Raw genomic sequence first — 23,311 nt, 5'->3', positions numbered from 1 at the left:
TATGCTATGCAAAATGTGCAGCATGGTAAATAAGAGCTATTCATAGAGTCACTGTAGTGTGATTAGTGTGCCTGTGTCTTTTTAATACTGCAGTATTTTTTTACTGATGCCCTGGGCAAGAGACAATCAAATTCAACATGGAAATGAGGTCATACATATTAAGGACCTGCCAAGTAAAGCTCCAGTTGGCTGAACAAAGAAAACCAAAATTATCAGAAAGAGCTACAAATTTTAACAGAAAAAGTGTTGACACATAATAGTAAATTGTTTGGTAAAGATATTTTTATTCAAAAGAAAAACGTTATGTCATTTTCATATGTGTAAACTGAACTTTTGTAAAATCCAATGTAAACTGAAAAACAGGACTAAAAGCTAAAATTGCTTGAATCGGCTTGAACATGTAGTTAGAATCTTAGCATGTCCAGTTACTCTTCATTTATTTGGATTACAACTTAATCTACTTTCTATAAACAGGAGGGGGATTTGCCAAACATGGAATCCGATGCACGAAGAGGAGGCCGTTTTAAGTACAATGCCAGTTAAATCTGACAATCTGAGATCCGTCTCAAGCAAGTCTTTTTTCTGCTCTGTTCTCCTACAACAGCAGTTAGAAGGTTCGTCATGCTGCTCAGTCCAAACAGATTAAAATGTGTTTTAAACATATTGGTTAATCAGCTGAGTGACTGTGCATGTGTGATTTGTTGCATGTGGGACCGAACATGTTTAGAAACACTGTAGAAAATATAATCTAATCCACATCAGCTTATTGCTATGACGCACCATGCAACGTTAATGTCACGGCGACATAAAAAAGGAATGACAGCATGTTTTTGCTTTTTTTTTTTTTGTAATTAAGCTCATGATCAAACAAAATCTTTCAATTTCCTTTGAAAAGAAATTGAAAAAAAGTGAAGTATTATTTTTACATTATTTTTGAAATTCAAGGGTTAGGGTTTTTGTATATATTTAGCTTATCACAATCTCATATATAATACTATCTTGCCAACCTTCAAAATGTCCACTTACTACATTTGTAAACATCTACTAATGTACAGCCCATTTTGAATGGAGAATGATACAAGCATGCGTGAATATCTGCCATCTGTGATAAAATAAGAATATTCTAAGGCTCTATCTAACACAACAAGGTCGTCTGAAAATATTCATGAGAAAAGTTGATGTATTTCTAGAGAAAACAAACTAAAATCCTTCTGAATGATATTAACTATAGATGTGTGGTGTAAGCATGGGTCAGAATGACCCCGCACCACGCAAGCCCTCACACTGTGTGTGTGGTGGGAGGGGCTGGGGGCTAACTCTACAGTGTCTGTGCTAAGCTTAGATGCTTCATTCAGGGATCAAACTTTTGATAATGTCTGCTGGCATTCACATAGACATGCACACACACAAACAAGTGCATCAAAGGCATCATAACCCTGTTTTAACAGGAGAATTCTGAGGACTTTCTCCTTTCAAGGTTGTTATCTAAATTAAACTGAAGGTAATGAGCTGTCACTCATATGCCTTTGCGCCAGCACGGCTCGCTCACTGAGGGGCCGGTGTCCGTCCTGCTTCAAAAGGCTGAACAGGGGCGACAGCCAAGAGAGGCATGAAGACAAACAGGGAGGAAGCTCTATGATGTATCCTGACATGTGAGTGATGACTCAGAGCTGGTGGTAGAAGTACTGGCAAAAAGGCTAGTCATGCATACACAAACGTCTATATAACACCAGCTTCCACCAAATTACTTGAATGTTAGAGTGACTTAGCTCTTTCTCTCTATACTACAGGACAGAATAGTCAGGTAAGACAGTGAGCGCCCCCTGCTGATATTTCTTATGAAGAAACTCTTCCTTACTAACCAACTAACTACATAAAAGTAATAAAGTCTCAGCCTGACTATTAAGTGTTAACACAAACAGGCCTGTTTCAGTTTTAATTCAATTTCACAGAAATTGTATTTAGAAATACACATCAGATTTAAGAAAATATGAAATTATCATCAAAAATGGTCACTTGCTACAGCTATAAACATCTATAAACAAAGTTTCAGATCAATTTCAGTGCAATTTTAGTTCACTTCAGCCAGAAAACGGAGAATTAATATACAGTTAACATTTACTGGAACGATTCAAGACCAGATTTTTAAAATAACTCATTCAAAACACTCTGTGAACTGAATTAATCTTTTAAATTGACCCCGACTCGGGTCATAATGATGAAGGCCACAAAGGCCTCACTCCATGCATACAGAATATCAGCTCAGAATACATGAAGTACACACTCATCATCACTGATACTGAGAATCAGAATCTTGTTTCACAAAGCAGGGAATATGAGGATTTTTCCTAGTGTTCGTGACAATAGAACAGATACATGTATGGATCCATAAGGGATAATGTCAGAGGATTCTGATGCTGGAGACTGACTGGTTAATGCTGCCACACCTCCTGTTTTATACAGCTGTTCTGTGCAAGCCACAGCTATCCACCAGTTAGATGGCCTACTTATCAAAGGTAATTGGTCCAGTTTGTCATGAACAGATGTAAATATCTTCAAATTAAACTCAAAATGAACGGAAAATCATGCATTTTCCTTCCGTTCAGTGATAAATTTCCAAGCAAACTAAGTATCAGGCAGTGTCTCTGAACAAGCCCAGCAAGCCCAGTGATGATATGTGGGGTGGTGGGAGTGGGAGGTGAAACTTGGGATGTGCATGAGTACTTGAGTAACCTGAATAATCGTTTAAGATGCCAATACTTGAATACTAAAATAAATGGTTTAAGTTTAAGCCATTCAGCTCCATTCAGCCCCATTCATTAAGGACTCGCTCACAGGAGCCCTCTAGTGTTTTGCAGTGATGTTTTTGATATAACAGGAGAAATAAGAAGCGGCCATGCACTGCTGAAACTAGTTTTGATGTGAATGCCATAACATGAGCACAATGCCAAGCATTTATTGTGAAGGACGCAACTGGCTCCGGCATGGCTTTATCGCTAAGCTAACTACTCTAGCTGATGTTAGCTAGGCCCAGAAATATATATTCATACATAAAATATACTTCTCTTTTTTAAAAATGTTTTTTTCCTGTCTGTTTTTTGTGTGCTGCTAATGTTTTGTGTAACAAAAGTGCAGTCACATTAACAGGTAAGCCTACAGCCCTCTAATGTCGACCAAGTCTGTTTTTCCCTTGTTTTCCTTACCTGCCGTTAACAGATTATCCATTCATTAACCCATACATATACTCGAATATCAAAATTAGTCACAATACACATCCCTAGGTAAAACAAGGTGACCTAGACCAAAATTAGAAATGTTTAAAAGGCAGGCAAAAGCATTGAACTTTGATGGAAAATTACACAAAAACATGAATTTACTTAAATGATAAGATGTGGTGAATCATGCTTTATTTGAGCAGGTACTTAAATAAATACAGTGAAAAAAGTCAATTTCAGATTGACATTAACATTAATATCCTACACCTTAACCTTACAGTCATTGTTTCATTTCTAATTCAGTCTATGTGAGTACAGAACAAATTTTTCTCACTCTCCAGTTACTTGGACTTGCACTGTACTCGAAAAACTCTACTACTTCCAACAGAAAAGTCTGCCTTTGCTTTTTCTCTGCTCCTTTTCTTTGTCTCAGTTCTGTAGTTTCAGTGAATCTTTGCAGGGAACAGAGAGGAAAAAGCATAAGCACAGTGATAGAGTAGGTTGGCTCTTCAACTCCTTTGTTTCAAAACATTACTTTGATGTTCACTGACTTTCTGAGACTTTGCTGCGATGTGAAACTCCCCCAAACCCCCCCCCACCCCCAATCAATGCGTAATTTGTGACTCAGGGCCTTACTCATTTAGTGCTGCTTCATTCCACAAAGCAAGCGGTGCAGGGAACAATATTCTTGCTGTCTCTTTGTTTCCTTTTAATTGACTTTTTAACAAGGTAGCGTAGCGGCAGGCCAGATAGCAGATGGAAAGCAGGGGAGACTATGTTTCTATGTTTTATCGCTCTGTCTGTGGGAAGAGCAGCAGACCACAGAGAGCAGTTCATTAAACCTGTTACTCTGCTTTGGGTGTCTGTGTGTGCATGTGGGGGGGGGGAAAGAGGGAAAAAAAGAGTAAAAACACATGAACAATGAAAGAGAGAGAAAAAAAGGCATGTACGGTAAGCTGTATTGGGAGGGAGCTGCATCTTATGCGTAAATCAGCTATTGACTCTCCGTCAATGTGAGAAACAAAAGCTGTGATTAAAGAGCAGAGCGATGATGCACACTGTGCAAACTCACAGAAAACACCTTTTCAGTTCCTTTAGGTTCATGGGGTCTTCCTTAAAAGGGTTCTTTACTGAAATAGTCAATGTAACTCGCAATATAAATTACAAGCTTTAAAAGTCTGTGTTTAATCTAGAATGGCCCAAAAATGTTCTTGTGCGCCAGCATTGACTTAACCTCTTAAATGGCCCGGGCCCCAAATTTTATTACACACTTCTATAACCTAAAAACATCTCAGTCAGTTTGCACTGATGTTCTTGTAGCTACTGAATGATAAGCCTTAGTATGTAATAAGCCTGGGATTTTAAGGGGTTAAAGCTAACATACTATTAGAAGTCCCATAGGGGCTCCAGAGATCTCAAAGATGTGTTATTTCCTCATCAGAGTTTGGAGACTTATGGCCTGAACTTGAGTTCTAGCTGTAATAGTCACTGTGTATTTGTAAGCAGTTTCTGAACTAACAGAAGAAAGAATTCAAGGCAAAAAAAGAACAGAAAAAGAAATCAATTATTAAAATCATCACTTGTATTCTTTATTAGAAAAATGAGCTAAAGGTAATGAGGTAATCAACAGAGGACTAAAGCCATATGAGGACACAGTAAGAGAGACTCAAAAGAGATTCATAACAACCAGCAATGGAAGACGGGCAAACACTGAAAGACATAGTGAGTGCGGTGGGGGGGGAACTGCAACCAATGAGGACCCCTTATATTGCTACTTTCACATATGACTCATGGATAACAATGATTACTTAATAATATACTTCAAATATTAGCCTACATTACATCACTAACCTGTTTGCTAAATTGAGTGAACAAGAAAAATACAAACTATTTTTATTATGTAATGTAAGTGATCATAGTTATAATAATAATAATAATAATAATAATAATAATAATAATAATAACAACAACAACAACAAAAGAAACAGTAGCTTTTAGCCATATCTTCATCTCATCAACGATTAAAAAATATATATTTTCAATTTCTTTTAATTTCTTTTTTTCAAAGAGAAGCACACTAAAAAACCAAAATCATTTTAGAGCAGTTCTGTTGATCCATTCATCATGAAATGTAGACACAATATAAAGGACGGCTGGTCTGGTCGAATTATGTAATTAAAAAATAAGCAAAGATACAGACAGAAGGTTTTGTTCTGACAACAAGGACACTATTGGTTGCCTAAAGGAAAGAGGCACCAAATCTCAGTGAAGCTTATGGAATCGCTATGGTTTTTTGATTTGCTAGAAGAACATGAGTGCAGAACACTCCCCCTAAAATCTACCCTCCCCTACCATCGACACCCCCCCAAACCCCACCCAAATGTGAGGGCTTCTACCAAAGCTGTTACTTAATAATGGAAGTTAGTGAAGGACAGGCTGGTCAGAGAGTTTTTTCAGAGCCTAAGAACAGGCCTTACAGAGGACACATCCACCCTGTGCAAGAAAAATCCCAGCAGACATTTCACCCCTCCAGCATAGACTAGTAACTCCGCATGATGACAGAGAGACGATGGAGGGCTTCAGGCAGGTTTTTCAGACAGGTTTGTTTTGTGCTACATATTCCATACAATCATATCAACAAAGCTACCTTAGTGTTGGCTTTTGCCTGTGTATTGTCTGAAGTACAGGACCAGTAAAAACATGACACTGTGATTATCGCTGAATAATAATTAAATTAAAAAGATAACTAAGACAAAAGACAAAACTAAGTCTTAGAGCTTTGAGAAGTGAAATGCCTTACTTCTTTTCAGTATAACATCAGAAATTATAAATAAAAATGGGTACAATTTGATTTTATACATTTGCTGCCATGTTTCTATGGAGAACAAATTGCTGCTGTACCAGCTCAAAAAACTGACTGAAGCTAAACACAAAGCTAGTTTATGCGATCACTGCTCATCTGTTTTGCATCTGTCTCTCACATGAAGGGAGTTATTTATTAAAATGGACTCTGATTGATGGTTAAAATCACCACTGAAGTGCAGCGCTTTAGATGCTGCTGTGAGAGGCGAGTAAGATTCTATCCATCATTCTCCTGCAATTTTTTACTACTTTTCCAACACAAGTATCATAGTGTGTCTGAAATTATACTTAATCCAAATCTCTGATGGCTTTGCTGCCTGCTCTCTGTCACCTAGCAGAATATCTACAATGACAAGCAGTACACTTGAAACTTGGTAACATCAGATCAGGCTATGTATGCACTTGCTTGTCATCTCTCATCCTGTAATAAAGGCCTTAAAGAGAACTCTAAGGGGCAACAGAGAGCCATTTGTAACCAAACACACATGTGAAAAAGCTAATGCCACCATTGCTTATATCTGTTTATGTCCGGAACATCAGTTATAACATTAGCGTTATAGCTGACAGTGCCATCACTAGAAGAAGCAAATAAGTGAGGTAGGCCTACATAATATGGCCAAAATAATAGTATTTCATTGCTAATTATTGTGAAATGCCAAACAATGTATTAAAACTGCACTGAGTAATCAACAATGTGACACCATAATCTGCTTAGATTCCCAGGCTTACTACATTCTAGAGCTTATTATTAAATAATTACATGGGAAAACAATGCCAACTGGCTCATTATTAAGGGAGAAATTCTGGCCTAAAACCAACATTTAATCTAATTTGCTGTGTATTCTGTAACACAGAGTTATGTCCCTCAGCCTTTGGTTTGATTTTATATCGTTTTCATTGATCAGCGTTCTCTCATGACAATGCTCAGCATGCAATATGCAAATACATCATTGAATAACTGTGCTGTGCCAGCTACCTTGCTAACTTTAGCTTGTTGTTCTCTTCATCTGTGGTTCAAGTAACCCATTCTCCATTGTAATGATGGTTTGAAGTCACCACAGTTAAATGGTCGCAATAAGATATCTGGCCTCCTAGCAGTGATGTCAGCTGTCTTCCATCTAAATTTCAAAACAGCCTAAAAATCCACACCAAAAGCGTTGTTTTTTTTAAAAGATCCTTCATCCTTTAAAACACATCACCAGAAAGAGGGTTTCCTAGTGTTCAAACAGTGACAAAAAATGTCACTCTAAAGACTACTCTGGCACATAATATTGGCTGTGTATTGTTTTCTTGTTTGAGTTCACTTTTCAAAAAATGTTCAATAAACTTTTTTTTATTATTTATTTATTTTTTTTAAACATTCATAATTAACCCAAATTCTTGTGAATCTTTATGCAGGATATGGGGTGGTACACTACATGGACAAAAGTATTGGGACAGCCCTCCTAATTACTGAGTTCGGGTGTTTCAGCCACACCCATTGCTAACAGGTGGATACAATTCAGCACATAGCCTTGCAATCTCGATAGACAAACACTGGCAGTAAGAATGGGTCATTACCTGCCTGACTGCATTGTGCAGAGTGTGAAGTTTGGTGGAGGAGGGATAATGCTATGTTTTTCAAGGGTTGGCCTAGGCCCCTTAGTTCAAGTGAAGGGAAATCTTAATGCTTCAGCATGAACAATTCTATGCTTCCAACTTAGTGAAAACAGTTTGGGGAAGGCCCTTTTCTGTTCCAGCATGACTGTGCCCCAGTGTATAAAGCAAGGTCTATAAAGGCAAGGCTGGGTGAGTCTGGTGTGGAAGAACTTGACAGGCCCGCACAGAGCCCTGATCTCAACTCCATCGAACAACTAGAGGATGAACAAGAATGGAGAACCTCACAAATGCTCTTCTGAATAAATGAAAGGGCACAGATTCCCAAAGACACACTCCAAAATCTTGTAGAAAGCTTCCCGGAAGAGTAGAAGCTGTTATAGTTCAAAGGGGAGACCAGCCCCATAATGCCTTATGGAGTTAGAATGGGATGTCATAAAAGCTCCTGTAGGTGTAATGTGTAGGTGTCCAAATACTTTAGCTGTAGTTACTGTAGCTGATTCTGGACTGGATTCAGCCCTGACCTATCCGCACTGGATCCGTTCCAGAGTCAGCTAGCTTGTATTAAATTGAGCTGGAACCTCTTCTGTATTGGGCCAGATATAAAGATAATATTTAGACTTCAAGACCAGATGTAATGCTGTTCTTTATGCTGTTGTTTTATCTGGGCCGGTTCAAGGCCAGATGTAATGCCGTTCTTTACTCATCCGGGCTGGTTCAGGTCCAGATGTAATGCTGTTCTTTACTCATCTGGGCCAGTTCAGAGCCGGATGTAATGCTGTTCTTTGCTAATCTGGGTTTTTGATCTCTTTTGGCACAGACCCATAAAACAGATCAGTTCCGGAATTTTCATTTTGGCTGGAGAGTGTATTTAGGTTACAGGAGTGAGGAATGGATATCTTGGACATTTATGGGGCTAATGATTGGCCTGCAGTATTTTTGACCAAAATATGTTATTTTTGTTGGATTACACAAATACCTTAATTCATCAGAACACATAGAGAAGCATTTACCTTGAGCTGTGATTGGTCAAGATGCCCACAATACACAACAAAAAACAGAGGGATTGGTTAAAAGGCATACTTCTGTGATTAGCATGCAAGGGCCAATATCACAATAGTGATTAACAAACAACATATTATGCAGCCCTTGTGTGACTATTTATGCACATTTTGTGTGTTTGACAAGTGTCAGCATTGATATCTATTAAAAAATTATACCTTCATTCTTCCTTCCCTCTTATCAGCTCATCAGAACTGCAGATGTGTATATGTATGAATTCAGGACACCAGCTCTTTTTCTCATCGACTGGCCTGAAAGAATGTGCCCAACCCCACCCCCAACACATCGCTCAGATCAAAAGCATGCCCTCTGAGCTACAAGTGATGAAAAATAAATCAACAAACAGATGAATAATTTATCTAAAACACACTCTCTGAGGCCTCCTTAGTATGTAGCTCAATAGTAAAAGCACAATTTCCCCTGAAAGAATCCTTTATCTCTTTTGCCCTTACAAGACTCTGCATGCTCTATCAGACACCAAACCACAGAAAACCAACTAAACGCTCCTAATCCACATAATGAACGGATCGTTATAACTCGGATATGTACTGTATCCTAGCTTCATAAATAGCTGCGTCATGAAAAAACAAAGCAATGCAGTAAGCAATAAAGTGATTGACTGCTTTTCTTCAGCAGTGCAGCAGGTTATTTCTGACAGTTGCATGTCACACTGGATGATCAGACAGCATTCCTGCTAAGAGCTAAGGCACATCTGAGAGCACACAGAGACACATTAATGCATGTGTGTCATACTCACAGTACAGGGAGAAAAAGGTCAAAGTGGGAGTGACCACAACACACTCCCTCTGCGTCATGGCCAAGAGTGTGTGTTCTTTTCCAGGTGAGTGCTAACCACCCCAGGGGTCAGGAGTTCATGACCACAATTCGCCCTGCACCACTGACCGCTAAAGGCTTAAGAAACAGGGATGTTATAAAGGAGGAGACAGTTCACTTGTTGAAAAATGAATAGGAAAACAAAAAAGTCAATAGTCAGAACAAGCTGGAAAATGTGTTCTTGTGCATTATTCGAGCCAAACACAAGTTTTTTGTGCATTGCTACTCACTCACATTTGCTACCCCAAAGAGCTAACCTGTGTTATCTGCAGAACTTTTCTTCACTCACTTTAGTCATGGTGGCTAGATTTCCCATTATGTTTTTTAATTAGCAAAACAGAACAATCTGACAAACTCAAAATTGAACAATATTTCACCCATTCCCCTATCCCACACTTCAAAAAATGGTTTCTTTGAAAACAATAAATAAATGAATAAATAAGCTAATGTGATCATGCGGTAGTGGGAGAGAAGAGGGCTTGACTAAGCAGAAAGCCCAACCTTATCAAATTTCATTGCTTATGTGATTTAGTAGATACAAATGACTATTTCAGTACGTTAGCTTTTCAGATCTAAGAGGAAACAGGGATAGAGTTATACAGGGCTCAACATAACCCGTAGTTCACTATTTAAATCCCCTGATGTAGTTTCCTGTAGCATAGACCCTAATAATGTACTCAGGCTCAAATTAACAACAGTGAAAAATGTAAAATAAATATCAAGCTTATTTTAAACATCCACCAAATTAATCAATTTTAAAGACAATGAGACGTTTAAACACAACATTTTGCAGGATAGGCAGGTGCCCATTATAAAAGCAACACGGTAGTTTTGGGAAGCAAAGATGTAAAAAGATACACACTCTGATTCAAAAGCTTGGAATACATATTAAATCATATTAACATTTTTTGTCATTTAAAAGAATGACTTGCTAAATATCAAATGTACACAATTTTCCACTTACTACAGATGTAGTTGGTCATCCGAGACATGTTTGGAGTCCTAACTTTGCTTCTTTAGTTTTGAACTGGAGGGGTGAGGCTAAGTTTGCTTCAAAATACTAGAAGTCAAAAGTTACCAAAATAGCCCAACGTTTGTAAAAAAAAAAAAAATTACACCAAAACATCTTTGAACCCCCTCAAACTGCATCCAGCTCTTCATTAACACTGTACAGACTTGTCGATGTGGATTAGGACACAGTATGACTTAGTGTGAAACACACACACACACACACACACACACACACATTTTCTAAGCCGCTTTATCCTTCTGGGTCACAGGGACTGCGAAACATTAAACACAACTGCATACAGCCACTTCAGACAACAGGGACTGTATTCACAAACCTCGTCAGGAGTGGAAGTGCTGATCTAGAGTTCATAGTAAGTCTTACTGTACCCTGCATGACCTTATTGAAGTTCTGCATGCAGTTTTAGTGAGTTGAGAGAAGTTTTAGGAGTGTATTTTTACAGAAACTAACTGAGCTATTTCTAGCATTTGTTAGCAACGTTAGCCTCAGAGCTCCAGTTCTAAACTAAAGAAGCCAAATTTAGACTCCATCATATCTGGGTTAACTGATAATATCTGGGGTAAGTGGCAAATTGGGTAAATTACATTTGTTCTGACAAAATAATTCAGTAAATAAACGAACAACTTATACAATATATATGGAAACAATATCAACAAAACACCTACACATACACCAATCAGGCATAACATTATGATCACCTGCTTGCTTGAGCTCTATGCCCATTGTCTCCACTTACTATATAGGTGCACTTTGTAGTTCTACAAGGGTACTATTTGGGTGGTGGATCATTCTCAGCATTGCAGTAACACTGATGTGGTGGTGGTGTGTTCATGTGTGTTGCGCTGGTCTGAGTGGATCAGACACAGCAGTGCTGCTGGAGTTTTTAAACACCTTAGTGTCACTGCTGGACTGAGAATAGTCCACCAACCAAATATATCCAGCCAACAGCGTCCTGTGACCACTGATTAAGGACTAGAGGATGACCAACACAAACTGCGCAGCAGTAGATGAGCTATCGTCTCTGACTTTACATCTACAAGGTGGACTGACAAGGTAGGAGTGTCTAATAGAGTGGACAGTGAGTGGACACAGTGTTTAAAAACTTCAGCAGCACTGCTGTGTCTGATCCAGTTGTACCAGCACAACACACACTAACACACCACCACCACATTAGTGTTACTGCAGTGCTGAGAATGATCCCCCACCCAAATAGTACCTGCTCTGTGAGGGTCCATGGGGGTCTTGACCACTGAAGAACAGGGTAAAAGAGGGCTAAGAAAGTATGTCATTTTGTCCTGTTCTTTACATTGTGTCTAAAATGACTTGGAATACGTTAAGATTAACATACATTACAGGTTAAGAATGTTTTGCCCTCTCCTGTAAAATGACCATTTTGGAGGTAGATGGTTTTGTTAGGATGGAAATAAAATGAAACCTATGATTAATGTTATATTAGAATAATGTTAAATTTGTATCTACAACCAAATAGCTTTTACACTATTGAAAACATTGATTCTAAACTTCTGAGTGGCAGTGCATCTGACATTCTCATATATAGCAATTTATTCAGCTTCTGCATGTGAGCTTATTTATTTGCTATTGCACACATACCGTCTACATTGATGTAACACTGACTGATCCGGTTATAAGCATTCTTCATACAACTACACGTAAATGAGAGCTGTAAGCTCCAGTCAGAAATCTCAGTGCTAAAAAAGATGGGCATTTAGCCCCTGAGGTCAGTGCTCAGAAGAAGCCGTTTGAAGTGGTACGGTAACAGGAGCTGAACAGAGGTAGGTTGTGTTGCTGAGCATGCATGCAGCTACCGCAGCTGTGCTGACTCTCATGATTCACATTCTGAAGCTTCAGGCACTGGCTTCCACGTCTCAGCCTATTAGGGGTCCCTGCTCCTCCAAAGCACTGCTCTAGGCTACCTGCTTCCCTGCATAATTCTCACCTCCTGCCTCTGATTGTCCTCAAAGGCTACTCCAAACGTCTTGGCACAAGCCTGAGTAAATGCAGGTAGACAGAGCGAAAAAAATGAGAGAAGAACAGATATCTGATGTCTCAGTTTGAAAGCAACCATTTATTATCAAGTACAAGAATATCAAACAAACAAAGAAAAAAGAGAAGTTCATAAGTTCACAAAACCGTTTGCTTCAGTCTTCCTCCAGTGACTTACTTATAGTACGGAGGATCAATGCTTGAGGGCGTTCCTGCTGTTACTCAATAATTATTTTCTTAACTGTTACAATTTTCTGATTGCAAAATTATTCTACAGACTCTGTAAGAGTTCAAAGGCATTTAGGAGAAGTTTTGGGGGAGGAGGGTGATGTAAAGTGCTTCCATCTGCACTCCTGCTCAATATCACTGTCATTAAGCCCTCTAACTGGACTCGGATGGAAAGGAAGGAAGCTCGGCCCAGGTGGGGTCAGCTAGTGCCAGTTAAAGGTGCGTCCAACCAGCCGGTAGAAGTTGCGGTTGTGCTGGCGGAAGTAGGAGCGGAGCTGTTGGAGGACAGTGCTATTCACGGGTGGGTGGGGGCGCCCTTTAGACTCGTGCAGGCACCGCTCTCTGCCATCACTGCGGATGCAGTAGAAGCCCTTTGTCTGGTTGAAGTAGAAGTTTGAGGCCACTATCCGGGGCGGCAGCTCCAGGAAGCGCTCCACCTTCTGCAGCTCAGGCAAAGGGTCACGGATCAGCGTGTCCCCGTCCACAATGTGGATCTGCTCCAGAGGGAAGTGCAGGAGCCAGTTCCTCATGTGGACGTCGTAGAGGCTGCGCTGAATGGCCTTGTAGCGTGTGTTTAGAGCTCCGTTCCTGACCAGCATGTCCTCGATGGCCTGCACAGGCTTGTGGTTCTCCAACCGGTTGAAATAGACTTGTGTGTAGTCTGAGATGACCCTTTCGGCCGGGTCCCTCAGGATCAGTAGAAGTCTAATGGAGGAGTTCATGGCACGGATGCGTGCTGGAGCTAACGGTGAGGTGAAGTAGCCTGGTGTCTTTTCTATGGTGATCTGATGGGGGTATGAATATGGCATTAGCTCACGGTACCACTCCAAGCCCTTGGAGTAATTTTCATCCCAATCAAAGAAGTGCACCTCAGTAGCTGCCGCCGCTACTTCTGGATGAATGTCCAGCATTTCCAGCAGAGCACGGGTGCCTCCTTTACGGACGCCAATAATGATGCTGTGGGGGGGATGCTTGCTGGTGCCTGGGGGAGGCACCAGGGAGGGAGTGACTGTCTCATTAGCAAGAAGTCCAGGTCCTGAGGTGGACGCACTGGGCCACACCTGGATGAACTCTGGAGGAGCAGCATATGTCTGCAGGACAAGGAGGAACACAGATCCTAGCAGGCCAGCCATGGACAGGGACAGCAGCAGGGAAGAGGGCAGCCAGCAGACAGGGATGGCGAATAGCAGAAGTGTAGCAGTGTCCAGAGGGGAAGCTCTCAGAGAGGTCACAAAGCCAGGGGTACAGTCAGGCTGGCAGTGTGGGGTGGCACTCGCATGCAGCCACCTTGGGTGGGCAGGAGGAAAAGGAGAGTATGTGGCCGCTGGTCCGCAAGCAATCTGTTGAAGCCAAATAAAGCAGAAAAGGAAAGGTTTTAGAGTCTTGGAGGATAAGCCCACTAGACCAATGTTTTAAGTGTTACAAGCAAGAAATACAAGGAAGGACAATATTCAGTTCACACCTAATAGAAAATTTCAGTGATGAAGCATGGCACACTTCCAAATCAGTGAGACCAGCAAGTCCAACTGACTTTATCAGGTCTTAGTCTTCTCTCAGAACACTACACCTGCCCTGGAACACTTCTATAAAGAGGTGTTTAAATAGGAATCATGCCAATCCAACACAAAGTAGAGAGAAAAAGTTATTTTCTATTTATTTAAAAGGAAATTCCATCAATTTAAAAATTTTTAAATGCCCTGTTCTAGAGAAACTTACCAAGTCAGAATTGTTCACAGTGGTGGTGATAGGAACCAGATGTCCAAAGTGTTTCACACATAGCCTAATAATCCGTTAATAATCCGACTAATAGCTCAATCGGAATAGAATACGTCCATGTATAAGACTATTCCGATTGACGCCATTCGGAATACAATTTCTATCCGACTGAACAGGTAGGTAATCCTGTAAACAATCTGTTAAATAGAAGAGTAATAGCCATGTAAATGCTTGTATCCCATTACATTCCCAATCGGAATGTGAAAGTATGTTCTGCGCATGTGTGTTCCCATCATAGCAAAAGTTTAGAACGTTCAGCATGGCGGGAGCAGAAACTGATCTGCAGAGGAGACGATGTTTATGCTTTGCACTTTCAAAGATAGCAGTGGGACTGAAGTCCAGCTTATGTGTCTCAGAACATGATGTCTTCCTCTCGCCGCTTTCTTAATACATGTGAAGTACATTTTTTCTGCCATAATTTTCAAGCAATTAAAACTCGTCTCACTCAGACTGGACCTCACATAATGCTCATGGTCATGGAAACATTTACACTAAGTGGTTCTCTACCAATAAGCGTCATTTTGGATCTGATTACTGAACGGAGATGTTCCATCAGATTGTTAAGTAGAGTGAGCATATAAACACCCCAAATCTGTAATCGGAATGTATTCAATCGGATGGGCAAAAATCGTCGCATGTAAACAAAACCAAGTGTTACTGCATGAAATGGTTACATACGTTGTGTGATGCCTTAAACACTGTTCAAGGACAATTTTGAGATAAAGTTGTGGCCAAGTACTTAGAGGGCGTTGTGCAACAAAACAGCCCAGATGATCAACATTACATATAAGAACACAAGAAACACGTGTAGACAATTTTGTATAACAAACAAATAGCAAATAAAAAGACTACATTTGCATTGTACACACTGTGATCCCTGATTCCTATCACCACCACTCTAAAGAAATCAGAGCTGGTAAGTTTCTCTACAATGAACCATTTTACATCAAACCACTCTGAATTACTTTGCTTATACCTCAATGATTGAATTATGCAGAAATGTTGAAAAACTGGGTGAATTCCCCTTTAAGGAGGTCAAAAGTCATAGCCAGAGAGAGGGAAAGAAAGAAAAAGAAAAAGAAAGAGAGAGAGAGAGAGAGAGAGAGAGAGAGAGAGAGAAAACTTCACGATCTCTCAGAATTCCCATGCAAATATATGAATTTACTACGTCTGACCTTTACGCTTCATCAAATCCCTGACCGTGGAAAACGCAACAGTTATTCTGCTTAGACTAAACAGTCAGCCCCCCTAGTCAAAATATTCCCCTAGTGAAAGGTCACTTTCATGGCATTTTTCCTCCGCACTCAAAGCTGATTAAACATCACAACTCCATTACACACCAGCACCCAGCGGCCTTCTATTCAGAGAGAAGTGCCTTGATTTCAACTTTAAATAAAAGCAGCAGAATGCCTCAGTCACAGACGTACCAGATGTACCAGATCCACTTTCATCAGTTATTGCAGAATAGATCGTTAGACGCTGACGGGAATAAATAAACCAGTAATTTAGCTGATTGTTTGCTCAATGGCAGGCACTCATGCTTTAAAGCTTCTTTTGAAGTGTCACTGTCGGGTTTCCTCTCACTGTCTTAAGCATGTCTTTCAGAGCTCGGCCGGTGACACCTGCTTTTGCCCGCGCCGCAGTCAGAGGCTGGAGAGGAGCCTGGGGGCACACGGGTGGCTGGAGGAGCAGAGGAGAGAGAAGATGCCTGGGTGCAGGACTGCGACACCAGGGTGGAGCTGATACTTACTGACATGTCTGCTTGCCTGTCAGAAGCACGGCAGCACAGGAGCTGCCAGCTCCAATGGTAACAGCTAGAAGTAGCGACGAGATTGCTGTCTTATTCAATACAGCTCACCATGGTCTGTGTACACTTAACATAGAGGACACACACACAGGCACCTGCAACTAGCTACCATCTCACAGCTGTACTGTGTTACTGTTTCTGTCGCGGTATGGTGGGTGTCCTTGGGTTATGGCCATTAGTTGAATGGAAGCACAAAAGGAGGCAGACCTTTAATTCCAGGGTTAGTCTTGCACATAGCACAGCAGCTGTGAGAACAACAGCTAAACAGCTAATATTCTCTCCCCTCGATGAATCTAGCTGAATTCATTTACATCCATTATCTCTAAATTTGTATTACATGTCTTCACCATACAAAAAAAGCAGCTAACACAATTTCTTGCTATACAGGGTCCAGAACAGCAAATAGACCTCTGAGGTGAGACATGAGCAAATAAGGACTCTGGAATTGAAACATGTATAATATGTAGCAAGCTAAATTTCACATACATTTGATTATTTTTACTATATTACTTGAAATTAAAGCTACTGCTATAATTCTACACTACTTCAACACTATAATATAACACCAGTTACTCAAACTGTAGTCTTGTGGGTCCAGTAACGAGATCATCTGGGGACAACCATGTGAAATTTTGGGCTAAACGTGGGTGGGGAAAAACTGAGTGTGAAATTGCTAAACCAATCCAACACCTTGGGAAAGCAGAGCTTCAAGTAAGGTGTGTTCATCAACACTGTCAGAGAGCAAGTCTGTCATTAGCCCATTTATTTAACACAAGTTAGTACAGCTGAAAAGTACAAAGACTACCAATTAAGCATGTTATACGTCACACATGCAAGGAATATTTTACATGCTGAGGCTGAAACAATTTTAATATGTATCAAAAAATCTAATTTGAAACGGTGTATTGAAATGTAACACTGCACTGCTGATACACCCCTCAGTTTCTTCAGAGGGTCTCTCATTTCTCATCTTTTGAGGAACTCACTGTCAATGATCAAAACTAGGCGTCTGGGTGCATCCTATCCAAGTAAAGTGGGCAGGGGAGGGGCTTATTTTAAGCATGCATCCACACTCAAATGACTGAGCTTTTTATTAATCAATTATAAATGGTAGGAGTGATTTTTTTCAGATTTATTTTGTTAGATGGTGGAGCAGCCGGCATTGAAAACATTCTATTGGAGAACCTTTATTATCTGGCCAAACCAATCTGTGTAGCAAATAATCATAAAAAGTTCTGTGGAATCATTCGTAATATTTGCAACACACAATATTTTAAAAAACCTGACTTTCGAATTGAAATTTGCATCAAACCTGAAAATCTGTGCATTGTTATGTCCCTATTGTGCATTCATGTAAGCAGGTGCAAGCATGAACATTTGAATAAGGCACATGCTCAGGCACACATTATTCGTGATGTATTAAAATGTGCTGTATTGTATCACACTGAATGTAATTTATTGTATGGTATCAAATTGTGTTGGATCATTTTAAACTGAATTTAGAGTATCATTACATCCTATTACATGCAGTAAAAATAAACATTACCTTTTGCAATGGAAAAATAGGTTTATTAGCCTAAGACAGAGTCTATGGTTTTGTTTGCATTATTGACTGTACTCTCATCATTACAGGGGCACAGACTAGTGGAATACGGGGGTGGACTTTAAAAGGGGCATACTCTTTTTGTGGCGGATTTTGCCGCAATCCAGCACCAAAAGTTTAACAAGATGTCTCTAGATGAGCATTCTCATCACGTCTGCCCCTGCAAGACCACTCAAACTGTAGACTACTACTATTAGCCCACTAAAATGCTATTGAATGTAGCATGTATGTACCAATATTCATATATTGACTGACTACTTAATGATCTCAGAATTGACAGTCATTGTCAGTTCTCTGCGTAGGACAAAATGTATATGCTTTGGAGAAGTTAACACAGAGCATGATGGCGTAATTTTGGAGAACAACATTTTTTCCCATAGCCAAAAAAACGTCTTGCTGCTGCTAATGGCGAACTACAATAAAAGTCTATTAAAGATATTAAACTTAATAAATTCCAGTATCTACTACCCAAGGCTGTCTAACTGGCACATATTAATGAGAAGTTTGTAGCTTTTACTATATAATATATATAGTAAAGCCCTGGTGAAGAGAGAGACTCATTCATATGCAGCGGCTCTTACTTTAGTATTAGAGGGAACAGCAGGTAGAGACGAGCTGAGAGAAACCTCATTCAAAGGCTATTAGCATAAAACAATGATTAATTCAGTGAGGTCTGCTATTACAGTGCTCTTTCTGTTACTGTCTGAAGTGTTTTAAGTGATAAAGAGAAGGTTTTATTTGGATGTTTATGCAGTTTAGGGGCAAATGTGCAGTAAGGTACATGTAGGGGACACATCTAAAGCATATACATGTATGACAATCTCAAAAAAATAAAAATCACACGCTATAGAATACAGGTCTAAAAAAAGACTCACTGACTCATTTTTGCTGAGAGGTCCAGTAATGACCAGCCAGTCAGTGCAGCAGAGTGACCCAAGGCAGGCCTCTGGGAGCTTAACTTCTGCCGCTCGGTCTCTCCTTTTTTCCTCCAATTTCCTCCAAATGTTGGCTGTCTTTATGTATCAAGCAGATTCTCCCAACGTTCCATCACACAGGGATGAGCAACATGATGTTATTGTTATTTAAATAATTTCAGCTGGTCTATTATGATTTTATGACATAAGTAAATGTGAGCCGGCTAACTACATGGAGACTTTTTAACGTGCACCTACTTTTGCTAATAAAAAAATAATAATTTAAACCATTTTTGCTATTGAAATATTTGAGTTTGCTAATAATTAGTATTCAACTATTTTGTGTCATTCACAAGAAGCACCACTCTTCTGTAGCACTCCTGGGGCACTCCACAATATTCTAGCACAATCTATACCAACATTTATGTTTTTGTCATATAATCATTAACATTTTATTAAATATCAGTAACAAAGTTACTATGGATCAGAAATCTGAATGATTTATTTATTTATTTATTTTGAGTCAGGCAAAAGTCACTTCAATCAAAGCCTGTGGAAGAACAAGAACAACTAACATTATTACCTAAGAAGGTCATACTGGTCAGTTTTGATTTCAGGTTGACTTTAAATGTAGCAATGTTCATTTTGCAAGTAACCTGCTAACTTCTATGTGTCTATGAAATTTTCTGTGTTATGTTAGTACCAAACATGTACTTAATGTTGCAGTTTTGCAGTGGATCTTACAGTAAATACTTAAAGACTATCTCTGATGGTCATTAGAGGATAATTTTTTTTTTTTTCGAAAGGGGGTCGTGAGATGATAGGCACTGTGAATTGAATAGTTCAGTTTTACACAATCCATGACATTCCTAAAACATTTAACCAATTTAAAAAGAGCGGCACAGCTCTCAGAACCAAAAAAACTGGTTTGGAAGTTAGCTTCTTATTCACTAGCTTCACATTTTCTGACCTACCTTAAACGGTGCGGCAGTTACATTCTAGCGCTGGAGGAAAATTCTTATGTTCACCTTGGATGGCCAATTAGCTAAGCTGTGTGAAATGGTGAGCGGAGAGAGCAAGCTTAAGCTGGAGCAAGCGATGTGAACTCGCAATTATCTTTTGTTCTAGAAACACTTTGGTTTCCTAGTGAAGTAAAAAAAACGAAGTAAAAGAGTGGAAGATTGAACGATGACAGCATGCCGACACTGTTGAGGACTGGTGTTAATACCTCAACTATGCTAACAGATTTGGGAAGACACAAAGCAGGGAGAAAACATACTTCGTAGCAGCTGCTTCCATTCAAGCCACCAAGCGCTGAATCTGAACCCGGCGAAACAAACAACTCCACAGGGATGTTTATAGCTTCTGATAGCTACTGAAGAGTCTTGGATTCCGCAGTTTGCTATGAGTGATTGAGTCAAATTAGAAAATCCTCTTTCAATCATATCAGCCAGAAGATAAGAGCCGTACTTTACATAGAAACGCAGGATCCAACAGGAAATTAACTTGTAATGCTAAGTTGATTTCATTTTTAAGACGTAGCCCTATAGCCCACAAAAATTTTGTCTATTTTTATTTTTATTTTGCCAAACATACATGTGAAACATGCAATACACAGTTTGCACTTTTGTATTTTATTTGTATTTTTCATATTTCGTATTTGTAATTTTGTATTTTTTTTAGGTCATCTAACAAACTTACTTGTGCCAGTAATCCTTTCAACAAGCACTGCTGTCTTCTTTGGGAAAAAAAAAATAATAAGAAGAAATAAATGTGAAAGTTATGTTAGCATTTCTTTTTTAATTCTGTTTCAAAAATGTATTGAGATGAAAAAACGAATACATTTTGTACTGTGAAATTTGCATATTGTTGCACCCCTATTAGTTACTGTAAACATGCATTCTTTAGTGCATTCTCTGCTGTTCTACATTATGTTCAACTAGAAAAATGAAAGAACCCAACTGGTATATTTGAAATAAACTATCATATCAGGGCATGCTTTCTGTAAAATATTACACCCTTCATCACACTTTGTCTGAAGTTAAAATGTGGATTAGAAAGTGTGTTGTACTACAATACATCCATGGTCACAGCTGGCTGGGGCAACATTGGAAATCAAATGCAGGTCTCTGCTGTGTACAGAAAAGTGCCTTGGCTTGTTGAGCTACACCAGAGCCCCTATGCCTCACGTTCTTTTCACCCACGTTCTCCTTTTCAAGCATTCTTTCTCTCTCTCTATTGACATTATGTCCTTCTCTGTCCTCTCTCACACATTCTCTTTCAGAGTCTAACCCCCCGGCCTCTGTTTTTCCTCCTTCTACTTCTGTCTTTTGTCTTCCCCTTTCAATACACTCTCTCTCCCTCACTCACTCCCAGGCCTCCTTTCACCTTCTTTTTCTGCTGGACTTCTGCCCTTCACTCCAGAGGAATCTGATGCGCATTTTCTTCTCAAGCTGAACTCGGTCTCGCCGGGGCAGGCCACGCTTGATACCATCATCTTCAAGCTACCTCGACTCCCTCATACCTCTCTCTCATTTTTCACTCTTTCTGCATCCAGAATTGACACGCATTCGCATAGTGTTTCGTAGTATGGTTCTCAGACTCACAAATACTTCATAGCTCATTGTTTTTCCTGTTCTCCTCACGTGCCTGATTTCACTTTAGAATTCACTGATGAGCTGAGTACCATGTCCTAGAACAGAAACAAAACACTAAACTGTTGTTTCAAGCCTGATGTTTCAGTCTCTGCTTTGCCCTACATGCATATAAGGCACAATATTGTGGTGGCTGCCACTTGTTCTGATTCGGAGAAGGGACTTTAAAGGCGTGCTATGCAGAACTGCACTGTGCACCCCGCCCGGCTCCACCAGAGGGACATTACTGTTGTTGTTTGTGTTGTTAATGTTGTTGTTTCCTGGTTTGTATGTGTTTATTTTGTCATTTTGTGTTAGGCAGTGAGGTTAGTTAGAGTGGGTTTGCATCTACCGTAGAGGGAAGAGCTACAGCGAGTAGTGACCTTGCCTGCTATTCCCAGCTGTGTTTGTGAGCCTTTTCTGCTGGTGTTAATGAAAAGCACTTCTTATAGCAGAAATCAAAGCCTCTCCGGTGTCTCCTTCTTTGCCAAGATGTAAGTAAATGTTTAACTAGACTGGAGACAGAAGCAGATCTATTGCTGCAAAGTTTATCAACAACCCTCTACCGTGTCCATCAAAGAACCAGATATTATTTAGGTGAATAATATGCACTGCTGACCGATTGTATACTGAATACTTAACTATAATTTACACACTGGACCTGCCTCCGAGAATGCCGCATGTATATGGTAGGTACATGTTAGTGTGCGCTGCTATGAGTATATCAGGCACAGCAGCGCCATATGTAAAGCAACTCCCTGACAGTGTAATTTAAAAAGTACCTGAGCAAGATTAATATTATTTCTACACAAGCAACCTACGCATCTCTGCTACAAATGAAAACAAACTTTATTTCAAACCCCTAACGTTTGTGAACAATACAGCCAAAGCCAGAGTGAGCGCAAATGTTACAATTAACCCCATAGACAGGGGGTGGTCACTAAAAAGTCTGTTAAATTAATGCATAACACAATCAATTCAGTACAGTTCTGTGATGTTTGAACCAGACAAGCTTTCACACCTAAATATATAAAATACATACATCAAAATAAATATGATTAGTGAAGAGAGACTGTGTCAAATGTGGCGAACACCAGAACCACCTCTGTGTGGAGACTGTACTTTAGTCTGTCTAGCTCTCAGTGCGCAATGTTTGCATGATACAGTTGACGTTGCTATGGAAATATGAGAACACAACTAAAAGCACGTTCAACCTGAACCAGTTCAACTACATAAATATTTGTGTTATATTTTACCGTGTGACACTGTGTGCCTTCTCTCCCCTACACCTACAAACATGAGCACATAGTTATACAAATTCACGGTCCACCCAGAGGAGCCGATCTACAGAGAGACGCGCTACACTAATGTAGCAGACAGTAGCCGGGCCTTCAACATAATCCCCAAACACTCAAAGAGACCCAGGAAACTACTCCTCCAAAATGTGTAACATTTCTTTAAAAAGGAAAGAAAAAGAAGACAAAAAAGATCCACAAAAGAAGTAAATTCTGCAATTCTGATAAGGCCTTGCATTATTGTTCTTCAATGGATGTCATTTCATTTTTACTTCTTTATGGAATAGCTTACCGTGAGCTATAAATGTCCACACACACAAATGTGTTCAACAAATGTTCACACAAGCATTGTTGTCCATATTGCCAGATTTGAGGTAAGTATGAGGTGGTAGGGGGTGGTGGGTGGGATTGCCCCTAAGGCGAGTATGAACATTCTTATCCTTACACAGTAG

General features: G+C 39.8%; 1 protein-coding gene across 1 annotated transcript in view; it reads right to left on the bottom strand.

The window, feature by feature from the left end:
* Nucleotides 1–12,657: 12,657 nt before the first annotated feature.
* hs3st1l1 (heparan sulfate (glucosamine) 3-O-sulfotransferase 1-like1) overlaps nucleotides 12,658–23,311 on the bottom strand; it is a 47,810-nt gene continuing 37,156 nt past the window's right edge. The window contains exon 2 of the mRNA XM_036574579.1: nucleotides 12,658–14,171. Within this exon, the coding sequence (XP_036430472.1) occupies nucleotides 13,035–13,964 (930 nt within the window). The 5' untranslated portion in view covers nucleotides 13,965–14,171 and the 3' untranslated portion in view covers nucleotides 12,658–13,034. The remainder of the gene's footprint in view (nucleotides 14,172–23,311) is intronic.

This window comes from Colossoma macropomum, unplaced genomic scaffold, assembly GCF_904425465.1.
Source record: "Colossoma macropomum unplaced genomic scaffold, Colossoma_macropomum, whole genome shotgun sequence".
NCBI lineage: Eukaryota > Metazoa > Chordata > Actinopteri > Characiformes > Serrasalmidae > Colossoma > Colossoma macropomum.
Note: the sequence above shows the minus strand (reverse complement) of the source record. Positions and strands in the feature narration are given on the sequence as shown.